The 22,372-nt window shown below is 44.1% G+C and overlaps 2 protein-coding genes across 4 annotated transcripts in view; one reads left to right on the forward strand and one right to left on the reverse strand.

The window, feature by feature from the left end:
* ctnna2 (catenin (cadherin-associated protein), alpha 2) overlaps positions 1 to 22,372 on the reverse strand; it is a 524,553-nt gene that overhangs the window by 134,557 nt on the left and 367,624 nt on the right. The window lies entirely within an intron of this gene.
* Positions 15,401 to 22,175, forward strand: lrrtm1 (leucine rich repeat transmembrane neuronal 1). Its single transcript, XM_010888529.5, has one exon. It carries the CDS (start codon positions 16,743 to 16,745, stop codon positions 18,324 to 18,326), a length of 1,584 nt encoding a protein of 527 aa, XP_010886831.1. The 5' UTR covers positions 15,401 to 16,742; the 3' UTR covers positions 18,327 to 22,175.

Raw genomic sequence — 22,372 nt, forward strand, 5'->3', positions numbered from 1 at the left:
ATCTTTTGTTTTCAGTTCACAGGGGTGACTAGTGCTAACAATTCATTACCTTTCCAAAGGCTTCTCCACATAGACTGGCTAAAGAACTGAAAGGATTGGACTGGGGGACAGACACTTTGATTATAAGCCATCCTGATATTTATGTTGTTTCGGGGGAGCTGATGGTATATGAGGTACTCTAGCTAGCGCAAGCCAGGGATTAGCGAGAGAGAAAGAGAACAAGGTGTTTAGCCAAGCAACACATTGGGTCACATTGGCAGATTACCTGACACAAACGACGGTGAGATTAAAGGGAGATTAAATGAAGGCTTGAACGCTAACATGCTAACCACTGATACATAGTCTGACTCTGCTTTAGCACTGAGATTCACAGGCAGACACAAAGCAGAGAGACATCAGCAAATATCCACCACTTATGTGCTACATGCTAACTTTGATGCAACCCTAGTCCAAACCTCCCCTCAGGAAGCCATAGCCAATCAGTGTTTTGATCTATTCCATTGCTACTACATCAGATTAGAGTTCTTAACGTACTGTCAACCCCTTGATTAGTGAATCAGGTGAGCTATCTCAGACTTACAATCCAATTGTGAAAAGTCTCTGAGGAAAGATTTGAGAACCACAGGTCTAATTTGTAAGTCCCTCTGCTTTAGATAGACACCATGCAAAAACACAAACAGTTACATGCAGTGGGTGCCAATCATCATAATAATGCTAGCTGCGATAGCTTAAAAAAACACTGGTCGGCCACTCTTGTAAATTAAGTTAACACGCGGACCCCCGGCTTGCAGTCATGAAACCTAGGTTTAATTATTCAAGTCTATTATATTATTGTTGCTATCTGTTGTTCTCGCACCAAATTAATATGGAACAGCAAAACTAGGGAGAAAATAAGAATGACTGGCTCAACATGTTCCAATGTGATGATGTGTTTTTTTGCAAAAGGCATGAGAGAAAAAAGGGAACAATCTTTTCTCTCCTTTTGTTTGAAACTGGGAGCAGTAATGTTCTTTCAAAGATGACCTGCAGTGAATCAATGGAATGGTGTATTAATAAAAAGAAAAGTCTCAAAACAGGCTCTATCCAAGATTGAGAATAAGAAACACACTAACAGTGTGTTTCCGCTTTGACAAACTTCCTTCGAAAACTTCTTTAGGAATATATCACAATCAAATGTCTCATATCTTCTCTGCAAGCCTTCAACCAACCTTTAACAAATTAGTTATTTAACAAAGAAACATGTCACTGACCGATTAAATCAACAGCTTAAAAATAGCCATAAAGTAAACGCAATGGACGTGCTTCCAAGCTTTGACAAAGTTTCTATATACTACTTCTCCTCACAGCCTTAAAAAATGTGTTAATATCCTGCTGATGTGGACAACCTGTCTGAGGATGATGAGATCATCAGTTCAGCAGGTCCCATATCAGCCTGGCCAGAATCACCGGCTGCTACCGCCTGGCAAACAGCTGGAAAAAAGGTAGGCAGCCGCCCAGCGTGGCAGAGTCCTCGGAGCAACCCAGTGGGAAGTATTCAGGGGTGCCCCAGGGGTGCCTCCTATGCCCACTTCATTTTATCAGGGTCTGACAGGGTCAGGGCTCAGCTCGTGAAGATAGTGTCTTAATTATACGGTGCCCCCTCTGAGAGGAAATAGGAGTGAGAGACTGAGTCCTGTGAGCCGCAAGCTCTCCCTGACTCCTTTCACTAGTTAATGTCTGTCTACAAACGTCAAGTTTCATGCAGTGTAAACCAGAAAATTAGTCAACAATATAATATAGTACCATTAGCATTTTCACAATCAGTAACAGTTGTTTAAATAGCACAACAAAAAAGGATATTGCTAACATTTCAGTTTGAAGCAGAGACAAAGGGAGAGTGAGGTAAAAAAAGATACAGACAAATAGAGTAAGGTAGAAAGAAAAAAAGAAAATAAATTAGATTTGGCATAATTTTGCTGCTAACCAAAAGCAGAGAAGTCAAGAATCCTCTAAGACGGGTTGTATTTCTCCCTTTTGAAGACACAAGGGGCACAGCTGCAGTGTTTCCTTCCAGTCCAACAGAGAATACCCATAATTGACTTTGATTGGCCTTGTAATGGTGGAGGGGGACACTTAATTATGAATTTTAAACAGAGCAGAGGTAAAAAGCAAAAAGGGAAAGAACATCAAAAGAAATACTTGACTTGTCATTGTTTGGCAGAACAACGAAAGAGGCTTTCTCTCTGAGTGCTTTTAGAGGGAGGAAGAAGAGGCATGGGCTAGGGATTTCTTCTGTCTTGTCAGAAGGATTTAGCTTCTGCTGACGGGCGCCAAATCAGACAGGCCAATGGAAAGCAATGTGGTTTTCTCCACAGGACTTTGATGGAATATGACGGCCATTTTTCTATTTACTCTTTCTTAGTAACAATATGTCACACAGTAGATGTATCGCTTACGATTATGAATAAGAGTTTTTTATTTCCTGACCATATCATGTGCATTGCGTGTTCACAAGTCATGCTGTTACTTGCTTCCAAATCTATGACCAAAATGATGCTATGGCTTATCTTTATGGACATTGAAGGCCTAATTTAAGCCGGTGAGGAAGCATTGTGTCAATGACGGCGACCCAAGGCATTTCGATCAATAGCACGGGGAGGAGATAAGAGGCACTTTGTGGCGTTTGAGTAATTACTAATTATGGCTTTGGAAATGCAACGCTGATTTCTTTGGTAACGACACCGTCTGTCATGTCAGAATGAAAAAAAAAAAAGACACCATTACTCACTTTCACGGTGACACAACTGTGCCTTTTTCACATATTCCTCTGACAGAGCGGAGACAGTAGAGATGTTCTGTTAGTTAAACAGTACAGTAGACTCTTACATTGACTCTGGCTCTGACATCGTCTAGGCTCAATACTCAACTATTAGAATTATTCCCCTCTCCTTTCCTAGCTGCCTTCCTCTTTGTCTTTCTCTAATAAGTGTTTACAAACAAACAAAAAAAAGATCTAAAGACGGGTGTCATCTGCTACATCTCAAGTGACAGATATTGCCAGTTGACTGTCAGTGTCATTTTAAGTGCCAATCACGTTTCAGATCTATACTTATCCAATGACAAGCATAAAGAGTGCGATAAAAGCTGCTGTTTTATTTCATTTTTTCTTTTGGGGGGGGGGGGGGCTGGGTTCACGCAACAGCAGCTGTCATGAAAACAAGCTCTTTTCCCAGTGTGCCCCTTGCTGTTCCTGTTGATTTTCCATGACATGATGAGACTCACAAATGAAGTCTGACACCAACTGAATGCTTCATGTTGGAGACAAAAAAAATTCTACGTAAACAAAAACAACTTTGAAAGACAAAGAAAACACCCTGACACCCGGAGGTGAATGTCTCATCACACACACCCAAGGGTTGTCGCTCACTTGCGGAGTGGTTATGTACAAAACTCCTTGGAGGGGTTTTGGAGAAATGGGTGGCCCGGGCGCTCACATCCATGCAGGGGAAATGTTTGCTGACGACGGCCACTCTCCCTCTTCCTGTGACCTTCATGCCAAGGCGTTACCCTGACAACATACAGGGGTACGAGAGGCCAGAGTACACCGGATGTGCTGAAACGTCATCAGTCAATGTCTTAACGGGAAGGCGTTCATAGATTGAGTGACATTTCCAGCTATCGAATCTTTAAAAAATGGCCACCTTCAAGGCTGCGTTAGCTGTAAACTAATTCTTCTTCTTCTCCTGCAGCTGTTGGGGAAGTAGGATCCAACATGCAAACAGTTACTGGAAAATCTGAATAACAATTATAATGGATGCATTTATCTAAAGAAAGTTGCGCTTCTTCCAAACAAGTGGCCAAGAAGGAATCAAACTTGAATTCCCTGGGATACTAACCCCAAGCTCGACCAACACAGCCACACAGGACCACTGTGCATATCCCGTTGTTATCTAATGACCTGTTAGAGAGAGAACACCGTGACATCAACCATTATAAGTAACTAGTATCTCCTATTCCTGGCGTATTTCTGCGTTCTCAGCCCACTACACTGCTAATGGTAGCACTGTAGCCTAACAAGTAAGGCTGGCAATTATGGCTTGTTCACTTTTCTGCTTCCCCCGCTACACAGACACACATACAACTGTGCACTCAGACACACACTCATGCCACTGGAGTGCAGGGTCATGTTCAGGGCAGCCCACCTGCTAGGGCGTTAGGGCAGGGCTCCTCTTTTAGGGGTGGGGCTCCACTGTTAGGGACGGGGTTCCACTTGATTATGTGTTTACATTTCAATGCTCAAAAAAACAGAGATTTAAAAACTACCCTTTTGGCATCTGCATCAGGCGCTGGGTCTGACGCAAATTGTTCGGATTCCATATCATCTGCTTGACTATAGAGGATGGTGGCAACAATGAGATAATGTGTTGTAAAAGTCATCCCTTGACTTTTACAAATGTGACAACGTTGAAATGAGCAGGATCTCTATGTATTCCTGAATGAAGTTCTCTATATCAGGTATTGTGAAGATGTGGCAAAAAAGCAATATAGTCACTCTGTTCATGTTATAATGGAGATGCCAGAGTGCTAGAGAAAGGAGACTGAATCAGATAAACAGTACATTTGCATCAAATAAGCTGCAGCATCAAATTATAGAGGAAAGCAATATACTCATTATGTGTCAATCCAATGGAAGGTGTGTAGCTGCACACTTCAGAACACTTTGCAAAGCAGTTTACCTAACTTTTAGCAAAGGTAATCTAACAACTAGAAAAGCTTTTAGCTAAAATTAAAACATAGGATACAGCTACACCAGGCTGAAAGATGATTGTTAATTGCAAACTGACTATGGAGATGAAATGTTGAGTTTGTTCTCTCGTCTTTTCACTTGATGAAAAAGTCAGTTATCGTCACCTGTATTGATAGTTATTGTATCAATATCATTCACGAATGGTTAAAAAAACAAACATTGTTGTGCCATGAAATGAAATAGCACAAAAATTATGCATTACCATTTGTTCAGGATAGACAAAAACTTGGCTGGTTACAACCTTTTGTACCTACATTATAGTAAGCCTAAAATAAAACTGTTTACAATTATATTGCAACTATTTCTGGTGGATTTTTGAAGTACACATTCGTGCATGCTTTTTGGGAAATATAGGATAGAACACAACCCCTTGTGCAGTGAAAGAGGAGGGGTTTCCACGATTCTTTCATCTTTTCACTTGATGAAAAGGTTAGCTATCGTCACCTATATTGATAGTTATTGTATCAATGTCATTTATGAATGAAAGAAAAACGAACGTTGTTGTGCCATGAAATAAAATAGCTCTGGCAATGTAAAGTTCATCTCGTTAGCAATTTCTCAGTTCCTATGACTATTCCAAGTAGTAAGTCAGTAGATACTAGTAAGCCTATTACAGGCTAATAAACTGTTAAAACGGCCAGTGGGAATAGCCATTCAGTTCATAGATGTTATTTGTGGTGGAAGTAAACTTAATAAGAAACGTTAGTCAGTTTAACACAGTACTATATGTGTGATGTTAATGTGTGACAAAATGATCTAATGCGGAGACGATATAATGACACTTGGCATACGTCTAGCTTCGGGTGTAGTGGTTAAAGATGCAACCTCTCGAATCCACTTCAGGGAAACAACATTCATCCCTTGTAATCGTGGCCAGCTGAACTATGCGTGTCTGGTTCCTTGTCTTGTTTTTGTCACACTATGCTATTAAACTATTACATTTGGTTCTATAAAGTAGTATGTAAAAAAATAATAATAATAAACTTGAGTTAATGATCGAACTGCATCACTAGGGGACCTCTTTCATTCATTGTCTACCGCTGGGACCCAGGAAGCTACACAGTGGTTATGTTTACTAGATGTTCACACTTGATTACACATTAAATGTGTGCTATGCATGTACATTTTTCATTCCATTAGTATACTGCAAATAGACTGTCATAACACAATACAATAATTAAACGAGCCCTTGAAATAAAAGTTGTATTTTACAATAAATGTTCAATCAGTACACTTAAACACAAGTGTTCTTCAATTTAATTTGCAATATTATTCTAAAATACACTGAGTTGTTTTTAAAGTGGAGCATTGATTTTCTTTTTCTATGAAGCTTGTGAGTGATCAAATAAAAATATGTTTTAGTGCCAATAATGAGGTTCAAAGTACTTTCTGGCTGCCTTCCCACAGACAAATTCTGATTCATATATTTTTTTACTAACTGGCATTTTGAGATCAGATCAGTCCTAAAAAAAGTGTCAGATGTTTAAAGACCCAGCGTAATTAGTCACCAACGATTAAATAAATAAATAGCTGTTACGGGGCGAAAAAAACAAGTTATATTCATGATTATGGCCTTGTTTCAATGCGGGATGTCCCAGCAGACATGGGGCATTAGAAGATCAATATATTTGTCATCTGCTGCACAACTTCCTGAGCCTGTATGTTATTATAACACTGCTCGCTCAACCAGGAAATATTTGCCAAAAATGAATGAATTCACTGGACACTGACCAAGATAAAGCTTGCCAGCACTTGAACCACCACAAGAAGTTACAATAGACAAGCCCCCTGAATGATGCAGCAGTAAAATAACTGTCCAGTCTGTCAGTCCAGCTTCATCACTATGACAAGGGTTCTGACATACATAAACAGTGTTGCTATATTCATTATTAGTTGGCCACATAAACATTATTTGTGAGTATATACTCTACTGGCTATCTATTTTTTTCCCCCCACAAGGGGAGGTTCATGATATCTTTGCATTTACTTGCCTGACACCCTAGGTTTTACAGTCCTTTAAATCTCTGATAAAGTCCACATCAATGTATTAAAATGTTGTACTTAAATCATTCAAATCATACTACCACATACAATGTTCCATACACTTAACTACATTAACTTTAATTTCAAATGTAAATATCGTTGTTTTGCACTTTGGCACATAAACAACCAAAACTAAAAATGCAGACCAATGACGCTGCTGTATTATTAAACTTTAAGTGCCGCAACAGCTAGCTGTCCTTCATTCTCTACTGCTGGGCCCTGGGAAGGCACGCATCTGTGGGTAGCAACAATGAGCCGAAAGGCAGTGGACACAGTACCATGCAAATCAGCTGGAGAAACACAGAACCACCACCAACCTTAATCAAAACCTTGTCAACCTGTCATGGGAGCAAGACATTTGTGTGCGCGCATAGTGTCTTTTAGTGTCTGCGGTCGCACTACAGAAGACAACGCGACTGACTTAGATCAGTGCTCCTGAACTGAATACTGGAACATGAACAGCGCCTCAAGTTGCTTCACAGGGAATGTAAGGAGGCTTGGTGAAGAGAAAATGTAGAGTTCTGGCAAGCGTGCGACGGCCGGGCGCTTGGTTCATGGCTTAAGTGCCATCGGCAGGGAGGAGGCCGACTCGTCCCCACTTTTCGGAAGAGAACTGAGCTCTGGCAGCTAAGGAGGTCTGCGGAGACAAGAAGCGGGTGGGAGTGGGGGCATGTGGGAGAGGGTGGTCCAAAAGAGGTGGGTTTCACCGAAGGGTATAGCTAGTCCAGAGTGTTGTGGGGGCGCGTTTGGCCGTCTGACTCATCTGACAAGCAGAACAAAGTCCCCCCCTGGTCGACTGGAGCAGGGAACCGAGGACGACGACAGCGCAAGAGTGTGTCCCAAATGCCCCCACCCTCTTCCCGATACTGGACTACTTGTGGCGAATGGCAGGGCACCAAACATTGACCTAGAGTGGCATTTGGGACCGGGCCACAGTGTTTGATGTCGGGCTTGTCTGATGCCGGGGATATTATAGCCCGGTGTGCCATTGGGATGCTGACACAGACGCAGGCCCACACATTCACTAACAAACAGAGAAAAGGCACAGATATATGAACACGACAACGACTAACAGAGAAAAGGCACAGTCATATAAAAGCGACGACGACTAACAGAGAAAAGGCACAGTCATATAAACACGACGACGACTAACAAAGAAAAGGCACAGTCATATAAACACGACGACGACTAACAGAGAAAAGGCACAGTCATATAAACACGACGACGACTAACAGAGAAAAGGCACAGTCATATAAACACGACGACGACTAACAAAGAAAAGGCACAGTCATATAAACACGACGACGACTAACAGAGAAAAGGCACAGTCATATAAACACGACGACGACTAACAGAGAAAAGGCACAGTCATATAAACACGACGACGACTAACAGAGAAAAGGCACAGTCATATAAACACGACGACGACTAACAGAGAAAAGGCACAGTCATATAAACACGACAACGACTAACAGAGAAAAGGCACAGTCATATAAACACAACAACGACAAAGAAACCATCTGCATTAAGAAGCTAGGCCACCAGGCACTAAAAACATAACTATCTATATATATTTTTATATATCTATCCATACATATGTCTCTCTCTATATATCTCTCTCAATATATACAGTAAGATATAAGATTTGGCCTCCAACTGTTGCTGATTGCTGACAGCATCAAACTCTCATAGTGAGTCATTCCATGTACCCTGACAGCTTTAATGCATCGATCATGGATTGAATAAACTCTATTGAACCCAAGAGGGGAAACCGGATTGATTAAGGCCATCGTGGATGGTGAATGGATGAATAACCAGTCTGGTAGGCACATATCCCTCGCCAATCAGTGAAGGCAAAGATGACACCGAAAATATCGGATTTCTCTTCTGAAAACCGGTCGATATTTAATGAGGCAGTCACTGACAATCGACGCAATCTTACAGTACACTTTGAGGAGGAGGAACCTGCGGCGAGGAGGCCTGATTCTGAAACAGGTCTGGTAGACTATAGACTAGAACGTTCTCTCTGGTTTTTTATTTTGTTTACAGCATAGGGGAAAACCGCGCTTCTTGGCCACCGGGTAGGGTGAGAGGCAGATTTTCCGTGGGAGGGACTCCCCAGAGTCCACGCGACTTTTAATGGGGAGTCAAACCGTTTAGCTGGAATTGCTTCAAAGTTGGCGGGATATTTTGTTCTCCACACAACGTTCTAAGCAGTTGTGCTTTATTGGGCAGGCTTGGGCTGGTTGGTCTGTTCTCCACAGTTCGAATGGGTTCCACTCCTTGGGTTCTTGCGTTGAAATATTCTCCCCAAAAAATCCTCTCAGTTAGCTGAGGTTCCAAATGATTATCGATCGAAAACCATGACGGCAGGGCATTTAACGCTCGGTTTACGTACTTACGCTGGACTGTAAGGCTCCTCGCTTCTGGTCGTGTGAACTGTGCGGCAGGCCTTAATTGGCCCTGGGCCCAGATTGGACCAAGTGTTGTATGTGTCTGCGGGTTATGAATGGAACCATCTGTCAGAGGTTAGCCTGAATGGCGGCGTGCACTCCCCCGTCACAACACCCCTCCTCCTCTCCAAAGCAGGCCGGTCTGGCCTCTCACCCCTCGTATTCCCGTCTGCCCGTCCATATTATCTCAGCAGAGGGCCAATTAGCCGTCATCATCTGGCCTGCTTTGTCAAGGGCCCGTCACGCTGCCGGACTCCCTCCGATCCGATTGCGGATTTTAAATAATAGATTTGTAACGAGGTGGCCTGTTAATTACGAGTCTCCCGCGTACCCTCAGTCAACTCAATCTGACGACGAGGCCCGGCGAGGCAGGTGGAGGCAGACCTCTCCGTCAACTCCATGTGCGGCTAACGAGGCTGAGGCGAGGCAGAGACTCACAGTGAAGGACGGTGAGGGAGAGGATGAGTGATTAGGAGGAGGAGGAAGGGAGTGATTGTGGGGGGGGGTGTATGCATGGGAATCACGCCTGCTTTAATGAAGTGTTGTGTTAATAATTAGGTGCGTAGAGCGTGTGTGTGTTCGAGTGCGTGGGTCGAACACCATCTATCTAATTTCTGGGCACCTTCGATAGCTGGTCTAGTCAACGCTGTTCCAAATAAGCGATTCCAAATTGTTTGGAGAAAGCGAATTATTGTCGGCGATAAGAGCACATTTCCCGTTTCAAATTCCGTTCTCAAATTAATCGTCCGGCTGACAATTGCCACTTGGAAAGAACATCATTCGGGGAGGAATATAATTGGGAGACAATTGACGTGCTTTGCCTGGTTGATAGGAGTGTTGTGCTAATTTTATCTGGGATGACGCTCGTCTAGAAAGGCCAACGCTGCTCTGGCCATAGGGAGAAGTTCACAGTCAATGCTGCTTGTGAACCAGATCTTATGGAACCAATAGCAGCATATCTCTCTGTGTGTTTGCAAACTGCAATCGGAACAGGAAAAGGTTGGATTACTGCACATAGTTGATAGTGGAAGTTGCTGACTGGAAGTGGATGTCACAAAAGGCACCCTCTATGACCATTAGAAAAAAAGAGTAAACACATACTAAAAAAAAAACATCTGCAATGAAGAGAGCCACTCTCGAATAAATATTGCAGTTTAAGAGTAGTATAAGACACAAACAAAGAAACACATACACAAGATTATCTTACGTGTGTCTATGTGTGTATTTGCAAGAACCCCTATAAGTGTATCCTATAATGTAATAAACAGAGATCCAGAAGACACACAGTGCCTATACTAGAAGACAGCCTTGGCTGCAAATCCTGTTGGCTAGGTGGGATATAGAGCCAGCCAGAGCCATCTGTGGCCTATGTCTGCAAAGGAAATGGTTTACTGCAAAGGGCAAGAATCAATTAAAAACACTTCCCACCAGTCAAAAAATAAATAAATAAATAATGTAGAGCATAAGAAAAAAGACAAGGAGAAAACAAACAGGGGAAGTGTGTGTGTGCTTATGTGAGTGGGTTAATGTGTGTGTAGGGCAAGAGGGCATCTGTAGTTCTATCAATCTAGCTTGGTGTGTTGTGGAGCTCTAGGCAACTTGAAGAGACGGTTTTGGAACTACTATATTCTATTGGAATAACTGAATTGTACAAATTTACAAACAAATAATGATTTAAATATATAACAAATTGTAATTTTAATATGTTGTTAATATGCCATTAAGGAAATGCGTGTATTATGAATACAGTCACAGGTAAATGGGTTGAATACAGTCACAGTTAAATAGAAGTCCCTCGCAATGAAGGTAATGTACCTGTGATTGTGTTAACGATAGAGCACTACCTCTACTGCCTTATTGCTTAATCATTCTTCAAAGATTACTTACACTTCAGCATCTCTGTGGATCAGCCAGCCAACTCAGAGTAAATGAAGCAAGTGGGTATAATACTAACCTTATTCTATCAAAAAGACTTACAAACATACACTGCAAAAGCGAAGGCCATTATGTCTAAAATGACTCCCTGTTTCATAGTTAGACTCTATATTCCCCCTATAAAGCATTGAACACTTGGTGCTAGTGACAAATAGACAAGCAGGTTGATGTGTTGCCCAGTAAGGAAAAGGGAGTCAGTGTATGTAATAATGTCCAAGTATGACGACGGATGAGAGCTTATGAGTTTAAAGCCCAAAGACTTCATGGGGAGACTATGTTGTGTGCTGAATCAGGTATGATGGGCTACGGTCCCTAGTGAGTGTACTGTTTGCTAGCCCATTTCATCACTGAGGATGTGAATCGATCCACTTGCTACAGTTCAAGGCAGTGGCAGCCATTTTGTTTTTTGGAGTCTCATCTTCACTCTGGAGTGAACTCCCATCAATCCCAGGTTTCCAGAGGTTTGCATTAAACCTAGACGGTTTGATGGCTGGTTCATGCAACAACACGAGAGCTTTGTATACATGCAAGCAACAATTTAAGGTAACCACATGACCCCGCAATGTGCATTTTGTCCATTTGCTGTACAAAAACCAAACAATGTCTCTTATTTTATATACGAAATGGTGATTTGCACTAATGACTTCTGAAGGTATGTAACACAATAATGTGGCACAGATTTGATTGAGACATAATATTCTTCTAAGCGCAAGATGGGCGATGGCTATCATATTGTCAACCAATCACAAAATCCTTTCTTGGAAAATTACAGTGAAAAGGATAATTTAGAGAGTGGAGATAATTTAAAGATCTATAAAAGCCTCAACTACTTTTTCACTTCCAAATCAAAACCAAAACATCACAAACATAACTAGCTGATTAAAGGTTCATAAAGACACCAACTATTGGCACCCACAGAATTTGCCTCAGCAATGAAAAAAGAATAAGAGATAACATTTTAATCTCCGCTTATTTGAGGTGTAGATCACCCAACATCTCTCCAGCCGGTCAATAGGAAAAGCCCATCATGACTAACAAGGTGACACCAACCAATGGGAACCAACATCATAAACTGCATACATCATGTGACCAGTAACTTAGAAATAAGAGCAGAGTGCAAGCAACTTAGAGCCCACATGCGAGTAATACTGTCCTGCATGTGACAACATTGACAGTTCTGCGAGTTCATTGTGATAAGAGTGTCTGCTAGATGTCATTTTGAGCTTGTGCTCGCATATTCATGGGGCTGTTTCATTAAATGGAAAGGGGCGATACTTTTGTTGGAGAGCAGCTCTTGTCACGATGTGATTCTCTGTCACCCAGAGGCCCAGAAAAGCCAAATGTTGACCCGCCTTTGTCGCCCATGGGTAGTCATTCACAGGGGGGATGAGTAGGCCTCTCTGCGCCCTGCTGATCCGCTCCAGGCTGCTCTGGGCCACTCAGATAGCATGACAGCGGTTTTCAGAATAGAAGGAGAGGGAAAAGAGAACCGTGAATCATGGCCCACAAAGTCTCTCACTCAAGCTCTCCGAAGTTGATTTGCCCCTGAATTTGTTCCAGGAAGATGACGATTTCACTCAAGATGTTTTAATTTGTTCTGCTTTTTAATCTCTCCACTCGCAGACGATGTTCTGTCATTTCAGTCTGTTTCTGGGAGCGCAGATGTCCCTTCAGTGAAAGAAGCATGTAATGTCCGCTTTAACCCCACCCACCAAAAACAGTATCCAGCCCAATGTCCCTATGTTCTTGATTCCACAAAACATCATCAGTGTTTCTTGAGATGTTAATTCATTGGAAAAGTGTGTTTCTCGTATGCTGCTATCCTCCCTTTAGTCTACCACTTCAGAAGCAGCAGAAGCAGCATGTTCTCTGAAATATAAATGGAAGGTTATCGTTCGTATGAGGAAAGATGCCTACGTTTAGCGCGTTAGTTCGTGCACACAAGCGTGTTGGTGCTTCTCTGTGCTCATCTGTGCTTGTGATCATCTGTGGTTGTGCACGTATGTGCTCGTGCACATGTCTCTGCCCCCTTAATAGCCGCTACCTCTGGCCAGGGCACTCCCATCTCCTGTTCACTGTGACAAGTCATTACGGTGCTACCAAGTTGTTAGCTGATGGTGCAGCCATCCATCCAACCCAGGGCTAGAGAGAGACCCTCCGAGATGAGCAGGACAGCCGGGGAACTGACCAAAAGACATCCACCTTTTCAAGGGCTGGCGTGAGGGTTCAATCTAACAACCTATTGGTTACTGGCCAGGTGCTCTGACAGTTAGGCCACCTGTTGTCACCGACACATTTTCCCTCTGGTGCTTCAAACGGCATATATCTATCAACTGTCTTTGCAGAGGCACTGTCTCTGTTGTCACAACAGCAATACGTGTGCAACAGAAAGGCGAAAATAACATGTTCCTGTGAAAACTTGCTAATGAGTACTCCAGATAAATCTTACCCATAAGAAAAAAAACCCAGCAAAGCCACTCCAAAAGTGCAATCTAGTTTGGAAAGGCTGCTGTGTCAGTCATAAATGTTGGTTATATTGGTTAATAAATTATAAATGAAAGAGAATTGAATTGACAGTGGAGTTAAAGCAAACAGCACTTCAATACCCTTCGCAAGTATATCCAGGGATCCAATTTACCCAGGGATCCAATATATCCAGGGATCCAATATACCCTGGTCTAGGATCAGGCACCCCCATCCATTAAGCCATTGTTGCCTTGATCTAACATGGAAAACTGTACAGACAGTCCGACGTGTGAACTACCAGATGGGCCAGGGCAAACATTGAGCTTTTATCTTCCTGATTGCTCTCTGTACTCTGGCGCAGACCAACGAGCCAGGACACTTAATGTGAAAATGAATGACAGTCGTCCCTAAAATGCATATTGGCGAGAGGGGGGTGGGCATGTTTGCGTCATGGTCAGATGGGATCTTCAGATTTCACACAGCTCATTTGCCTTTGAAAGTAAACAGAGTGAAATGACGAGGGTTTGGAGGGAAGCAGAGAGACCTGGGAGCAAGGAACGCTGTTGTAACAGAAAAGGCATTTAACACTGTTCGTCTTGAAGAGGCTACAGAGGACATCTGGCCTTCAAACGACCATGATAAAAGGCGCCAGGCAGGAAGCATTCAATGCAACCAAATGCAAATACAGTTGATCTAGGGTCTCTTTTCTCCTCTCAATGGACAAGAAAATGAAATCTGGGTGCGGAAATGCAAACGACTCAATCACAAACGTAGACTCTGTGAGCTATCATGACACAAGGGAACCATGCTATCATCGGGCTCCACACACTTCTCATGAAAAGAAGGAGAGAATAAGAAACCCTTTAGACCAACTGGGATAGTATTCCTCGCCATTTTAAGTTGCTGTTCGGTTTGGTCCCTAAAAAACAGATGCCTCCATTGCAGGGTAATGCTGCCATTTACATTACATGCAATGGAAATGTGTGTGCATTTGCATACAATTCCATTGGTTTGATCACACACAATACAACACATTTATTAATATTATTATTATTGTCATTATCGAGAAAGGAAGAAATCTGTGTTGTTCCACAACTATGAAGCATCAGCCCCTTTGGTTAGCCAGAAGTCTGGACACGTCCCCTAATCCAACTAGAGGTAGAGAACACATACATAACACTCTTTCTGTCATTAGTGGAATATTAATCTGCAATAACAAGGGAGACTGGATCTTAACAGTAAAAAAAGGCAAAGCAGCAGATAGATGGCTGGTTTCAATTCATTATAGGGTGGGAGGGAGTTTGAAGGGAGGGAGGGGGAGAGAGAGTGGGAGAAAAACAGTGCAGGAGAGAACGAGAGTGTGGGTGAGCAGAGAAAATAGAGTGAGAGAAGGAGACACGAACGGATATAGAGAGAGTAGAGGGAGAGAGAGAATGAGGGAGATAGAGAGAGAGAGATCGAGAGAGAGAGAGAGAGTATGTGCTGCTTCATTTAAGCTCCAGTTTTAAGCCCAGCCCATTTTGAATATGGAAATGCCTTAGACACTGAGGAAAATCAAGCAAGCGAGCGTGCGCATAAGAGAGAGAGAATGAGAGAGGAGTAACAAAGTAGAGAGAGCAAGTAAGCGAGTGCACGAGAGACAGACAGAGTAAGACAGCGAGAGAGAGACAGCGAGAGAGAGAGAGAGAGAGAGAGAGAGAGAGAGAGAGAGCGCGGAGCAGGTCTGAATTGTGAGTGGCTTACGACACTCAGTGAACAGACGGTGCCTCTGCATGCTCTGCCAGTGCACTACACCGCTGTGAGGGACCAAAGCGAAACGCGCTCGGCTCCCCTCTCCATCCCCGTCACACAACTACCCTGCCCGACCAACGCCAACCTCCTCAGCCTCCACCAGCCAACGAGGAATAACACCGGTATCAACACGCTGGATATAAACACCACGCAGAACAACAGACCCTTGAGTCAAGGGGTTTCTTGGGGAAAAGATGAGAGCTCATTTGAAGGAAGGATACTAAAAGGAGGGTGAAGGAACAAAACAGGGGAACAGAGAGAGGACTGAAGAGAGACCCTGATATTACGCAGCCGGATCCTCTAAAAATCTGATTTTCTCAAGCGCGCCGGTCGGTCAATGAAAGAATAATGACCGGACTGACTGAATTTCAAGCCGCGTAGGTCAGCGAACACTTCAAGTGACGGACAGTAATTTGTGTTGACAGATCTTCCCCCAGTCTTTATCAAAAGGGGGGGAAAGACGAAAAAAAAGAGTTTGGAGTGGATTTTTTTCTTCTCCTTCCTTGGTTGGCTTAGGGTTTTTTTGGGGTTCTGTCTTCTCTTCTCCGGATCATCGTAGTAGCAGTGACTGCAGAGGAGCGGGAGGGAGAGAGAGAGAGAGAAAGAGAGAGAGAGAAAGAGAGGGAGAGCTGGAGGAGGCACGACACTCATGCATGCAGCCGAGCAGGGAACTTGCACTTCCTAACCAGCGTCCACTTGGATTCCTCGGGTCTTTTCTGACTCCTTTCAGTCGAGGAGAACTAAGACATTGTAAGCCTGCCAGGATCTGGTGTTCTGGCTGAAAAGGGGCGAGGAAGGGGGGCAAATTTGTACCACACTGGGGTCCTTTTTTAGATTCGCACATAATTAGTGCGGGCACAAAAGGAGTCGCTGAATAGGGGTTGTCCATCTCTGGATTGGGGTGAGTAGGATTCCTTTCATATGCGACCGCTCGGTGAAGAAAGCTTTTCTTTACCCCCCAATGCAAGCCTCTTGCCCCTAAATATCTAACATGAGCAAAGTGACTTGCCCTTTAGCCTTCTCCCTAGTTATTTTCTTTTTTTCTGCCACATTGGATTCTTCCTCATTCCTATAATACACCCCCTCACCAAAATTTTTTTTTAAATCCACACGCAATTAACTCCAAAAAAAGGAATACAATAAATATACGGAAACTGCTTTCCTGCCTGGGAGAGTTTAAGGACAATGAAGGGAACCATGACAGAATAACACTGGAACGATTCCAATGGACATTTTCTACGCGGACCCATCCAAGGATATTCAGGCTGATGGATTTCCTTCTAATTGGCTTGTACCTAAAGTGGCCGCTGAGGAAGCCCCCGGGGCTGATCTTGTGGCTGTGGTGCTCGCTCGGCATCCTGCTCAAGATGGTCCCCTCGGTGGAGGGGGTTTGCCCGCGGCTGTGCCGCTGCGACAGCAAGCTGCTCGACTGCGAGGGGCTCAACCTCACAGACATACCGCGGAACCTGAGCAGCGTCGTGGGCCTGTCCATGCGCCAGAACAACCTGACGGAGCTGCGCGAGGGCCACTTCGCCGGCCTGTCGCAGCTCACGTGGCTTTACCTGGACCATAACAACATTGACGTGGTGGAGGAGGGAGCTTTTGACAGGCTGCGCCGGGTCAAGGATCTGGACCTGAGCGCCAACCGCATCGAGAGCCTGCCCAATGGAACCTTCAGGCCCCTCCCCAATCTGCGCATGTTGGACCTGTCGTACAACAGGCTGCAGGCGCTGGAGCCCGACCTGTTCCACGGCCTGCGGAAGTTAACCAATTTGCATTTGCGCTACAATGCCCTAAAGTTTGTCCCAGTGAGGATCTTCCAGGACTGCCGGAGCATGCAGTACCTGGACCTTGGCTACAATCAGCTTCAGAGCCTGGCACGGAACTCCTTCGCTGGGCTCTTCAAGCTGACTGAACTGCATCTGGAACACAACGAGCTGGTCAAAGTCAACCTGGCCCACTTTCCACGACTAATCTCGCTGCGCACCCTCTACATGCGGAACAACCGGGCCACTGTTGTGGTAAGCACCCTGGACTGGACCTGGCACTTCCTGGAAAAGATTGATCTTTCCGCAAACGAGATTGCGTACATCGAGCCGCATGTCTTTGAGAGTGTGCCCAACCTCAAGGCCCTCATGCTGGACGCCAACCGGCTGGCGGCGGTGGAACAGCGCATCTTGGACTCGTGGTCGTCACTCACCAGCATCACCCTGGCGGGCAACGAGTGGGAGTGCAGTCGCAACGTGTGCGCTCTGGCTCAGTGGCTAAGCGCCTTCCGGGGTCAGCGGGACAGCCAGCTTCTTTGCTCCAGCCCGGATGTGGCTCAGGGCGAAGATGTGCTGGACGCCGTCTATGCCTTGCAACTGTGCGAGGACGCGGGGGACCAGGTCACCACAGCCACAGCCTGGTTACCAGAATACACCGCTAAGAACCGGGCCCGTGGTGGCTCGACGGCTAACCCCTACGACCTGCCGGACGCCGAGCCCGGCGAGGTGGTCACGAACAGCTTTACGGTGACTCTGGCCGACCTGGACGACCTCGAGAGTACCATGCAGATCCACAAGGTGGTGACGGGCACCATGGCCCTGATCTTCTCCTTCCTGATCGTGGTTTTGATGCTCTATGTGGCGTGGAAGTGCTTCCCTGCGGGCGTGCGGCAGCTGCGGCAGGGCTTCAGCAGGCAGCGGCGCAAGCAGAAGCAGAAGCAGACCATGCAGCAGATGGCCATCATGTCCACGCCGGAGTACTACGTGGACTACAAGCCCAACCACATCGAGGGGGCGCTGGTCATCATCAACGAGTACGGCAACTGTACCTGCCAGCAGCAACCCTCCCGGGAGTGCGAAGTCTGAGCTGACTTCTGGTGCGTGCAAGGATGAGTGTGTGTGTGTGTGTGTGTGTGTGCGCGTGGATAATACGGACTTCTGCCGAGCCCCCTTTCTGGATATGTGGGACATATTGGGTGGGGTTGTGGTTGTTTACGTGAGGATTGAACCAGGGATACTTCTACGGACACTATTTACACTGGGTCGCACTGTGACGCTTCCCCCCCCCCCTCCCCCCTCCTCCTCCCACAGCCTCAGAGGGGGGGGCGAAACAGGAGGTGGATGAACTGAGAGCGTGGATTTACCGCTGTGGATCTGAAGGAGCCTCTGTGGACACGATGGAGACCTAACTCTATTGTACCTGTTGACTTAACACGCAGAAGCACTTGGTGACGGAATATTATTGCGGACAATATACAACACACCGGAGAGGATTACTATGTTTGTGGGCACCAATGTCTCTTTTCTCTACACCAGGGGTGGATATTATTTGAGCTTTAAAATGATCTTTCTTACTTCAGGATATTCTGATACTGTCTAAAGAGAACGACTGGGGACACACTGGCGAGACAGAAACACACCGTTTTTATTGTGGTAATGAGACGATGGTAATGAGAAACACAACAAGAAACAAAAACAAAAAAATAAATAACACAAACTATAATGATAAGTTGGATTATATAAAAAAAAAAAAGATTATAAAATCAGTGTAAAATATGTTTAAAAAGCTGAAATTGCAAGATTGGGGGAAAAAAAATGCAAGACGCTATCCTATTTCTTTTGTAAACTACAAAAAAAATACCATGTTTAAATAAATGAATTGCTATTCACAGTAAAGCCCTTGTGTTGTAAGGAACCTTTGGGAGAAGGGTAGATTATGAAAAGGGGTGCAGTGCTTTTGCTGGTGGCTGGAAGAGAGAGAGGGAGTTTGTCTGGCATGCTTACTGCAGTATCTCTAGTAAGGTGGAGAAAAAAATAGAAGAGAATGATGATGGCCTGGGGGGAAAGATGCACTTCATTTCAAATGATAAACCCCAATCTGAATTTCAGATATTTTCTCCAGCCCTCTTTTCACTACATGTGAGTAATGAGGGAATTAAATGTGCTAGACCACTATAGATGTTGCTGTTGCCTCTCCCAAACCCCCGCACCTTCCCACTACCCTTTTCTTTCCTCTATCCTTTCTAGATTAAATTGATCTGATGCTTTCTAACCAGGTGGCGTTATTTTCACACGATCAAATGGGTTAGTCGACAAAACACCCAAACAAACGGCACAGGCGGAGGATCTGAAGGGCTCTGCCTGTCAATCACTGCTGCTTGGCTGTCATGCAAAGCCTTTATGCCTTCCTTCCTATCGCGTGGGACACATCAAAAGGGGGAAGAAAATGTCTAACACGGCACTATTAAAATGAAAAGGAATTCCAGAATCTGATTTAGATTATTCATTTTCTAAATGTTTTTTTTTTTTGCTTCCCCTCCTGAAAGAAATGACACAAAGTCACATGCCGGGACTAAATCATAGCCTGACTTCTGTTAAATGTGTACTTTCAAAACATCTTTCAACACAAGGCTATTCTGGGGTTATTCTTTTTTTCTCCTTCTTTAGTTATTCCTCATTGTGTGAGTGACTGATGCGCTGACCGATCAACAAGCGATGCACATGTGCTGCTAGGGGGAGAGAAAGACTGATCTCTGAGGGAAGGAGTGATCGCGGAAGGCTGCAGAAAGGTGGTTTAGGCTGCTCTCTAGTGTCCTAAAATCGGCAGGAGAGAAATGAAAAGAGGGATGGAGGGAAGGAAGGAGAAGAGTCTAGAGTCAGAGCATCTGCAATGTGTCAGATGATGATTGCATGCGTGCGTGGCGCGTGTGAACGAGTGTGTGTGTGTGCGCGTTTGATTGTACGTTGCAGTAAATATGGCATAGCCTGTGTGTTTCTATATTTCTGAGATTGAATGCTGTTGCTCCCACCTAAAGAGACAAACACCGAAACAGCGAGGGGAGTGCCTCTGCAATTTTTTTGTGTCTGAGCAAGCGTGTTTGCGTGTGTGTGCTTGTAGGAGTAGCAGAGCATTTCCCTGCGCAGTCACAAAGCTGACCTGAGTTCCTAGACAGGAGGCTGCGACAGCGGCGAACGTTCTTTAGCATTCCAAACGCGCGCCCCCTAGTGCGAACGCAAGCTCCGGCACATGCTGGTGTTTGTGGGAAAACAACCTGGCAATTACTCTAAAGCGGCCGCACCGCTGGCCCTCCATCATTCAGCACCATGACAAATTGGCTGTTATTATCGCAGAGTCGTTTATCCAGTGGCGGTCGCTACCATTAGGCAAGGTAGGCAGCCGTCTATGGTCCCAGAAGGCCTAGGGCCCTGTGGAAATTCAAACTGAAATACATTTTTAAAAAACATATTATAATAAGTTATATTTTTTCATTCTTATTTTTTTCAGAATTATTTATTTTCTTAAGATCTGATGATCATGCCTCCTAGTAACACAGTATTTGGTTCAGACCAAACACCTGTCTCTTACTCAAATGGTCTGTCCCATATTGTTTCACACCTAAGCAGCCCAAAAGATGTTAGGTAGCTAACTCAGTCAGCATGAGCCCGCATCAGTCCACAACAGATGGACAGCAACATTCTAAAAACATGAAACACGTATGTAAGCGGAGCCGAAAAAGGAAGGAGGAAAATGTTTCACAGTCACACAAGAAAGCGCTTTCCCTGACCTGGACCATCACCAACGGCCACTAGACAGAGGTTAAGAAGACACTGATTCAATTCAGTCACGTCGTTCTTCTAAATTCATGCATTTTGATTACACTGATGTCAATGTTGATTATGATGGTGATAGTGATCGCGACAGTGCTGCTGATCACAAATTAGCGACGTTGACGTCTACCATCCCCTGGCTTCCTAAGAAAGCACTGACAGTGTAGTGACACAGAATAAAGTGCCTGATCCAGGTATATGTGGCCATCTCAGGTGACAGGCAGGGAAAGGTGCAGCATAATGAGAAAAGGAAGGTATATGAATGCACTTGATCATGAATAAGAAACAGTACACTTGAACAAAATGCCTAAATGCTTTGCACTTCACTGTAGTGGTGGCTTATAAGGCAGTATGTACACTTCAGATAATTATATTTAAACTAACACTTTTATTCTACTGAATGGGGCAGCAATGCTCGTGTCTTTGGAAGTGGCAGTTCCTATCAACAACAAAGACAGAAGGTATGTTCATAATGTTGTGGGTATGGCTTTGATAAGGACAATAAGGTAAATAAATCTATGAACCAGTCTCTGCCAAGGGCTCCCAAATCTCTAAAATCACCACTGCGTTTTTCTATATGTGGTGCGTTTGTGTCTGTGTGTTTTCTTGCGAGCATAGGCATGCCGAAGTGTCGCAGTTACCTAGTACTGGTTTGGACTAACAAATGATAATTAATGCGAGCTATGGCACAATGTGGTGTAGATGCCAAGAGATCAAATGAGGTCATGTCTAACCTTGATGATTGATGAAAACAAATAATCCCTGCCCTCTAAGCACCAGCTTTTGATGATAGAAAAAGCCAGACAAAATGAAACATGAAAAACAAGGAAATGTATACCAACTGTAGATGTAAAGTTTGGATATTGTCTTACATTTGGTTCACACCTGCTTGAAGTTCATCTTGAGGAGTACATATTTTCTAATGCTTATTGGAAAGCTCAGACTTTTTTTCCTTATTCTTCTACAAGCCATCTTTGCTCACATTTGTCACATGGAGAAATTTCTGCAGTTGAACAGTATCATGAATTTTCACTAAAATATCATGTGCCAAGTTTAAATAAGAGTCCTGTTCAGCTTAGTTGGTAATAAATTGCACTTGAAACGCCACATATGAGCAATTTTGATTCCCACCATGGACTATTACTAGACAGTATGAAAGGGATACAGGAAGAGCATTTGCTGGATGAGTAAAATGTAACCTTAAACAATGGGTTGATATGTATGTCTGTATATATATAAATAACACTCACAGCACTAACACGGATCTATGGTGATATACTGTAATAGGAATTTCACAGAGTGAA

This window comes from Esox lucius, chromosome 25 (assembly GCF_011004845.1).
Source record: "Esox lucius isolate fEsoLuc1 chromosome 25, fEsoLuc1.pri, whole genome shotgun sequence".
NCBI lineage: Eukaryota > Metazoa > Chordata > Actinopteri > Esociformes > Esocidae > Esox > Esox lucius.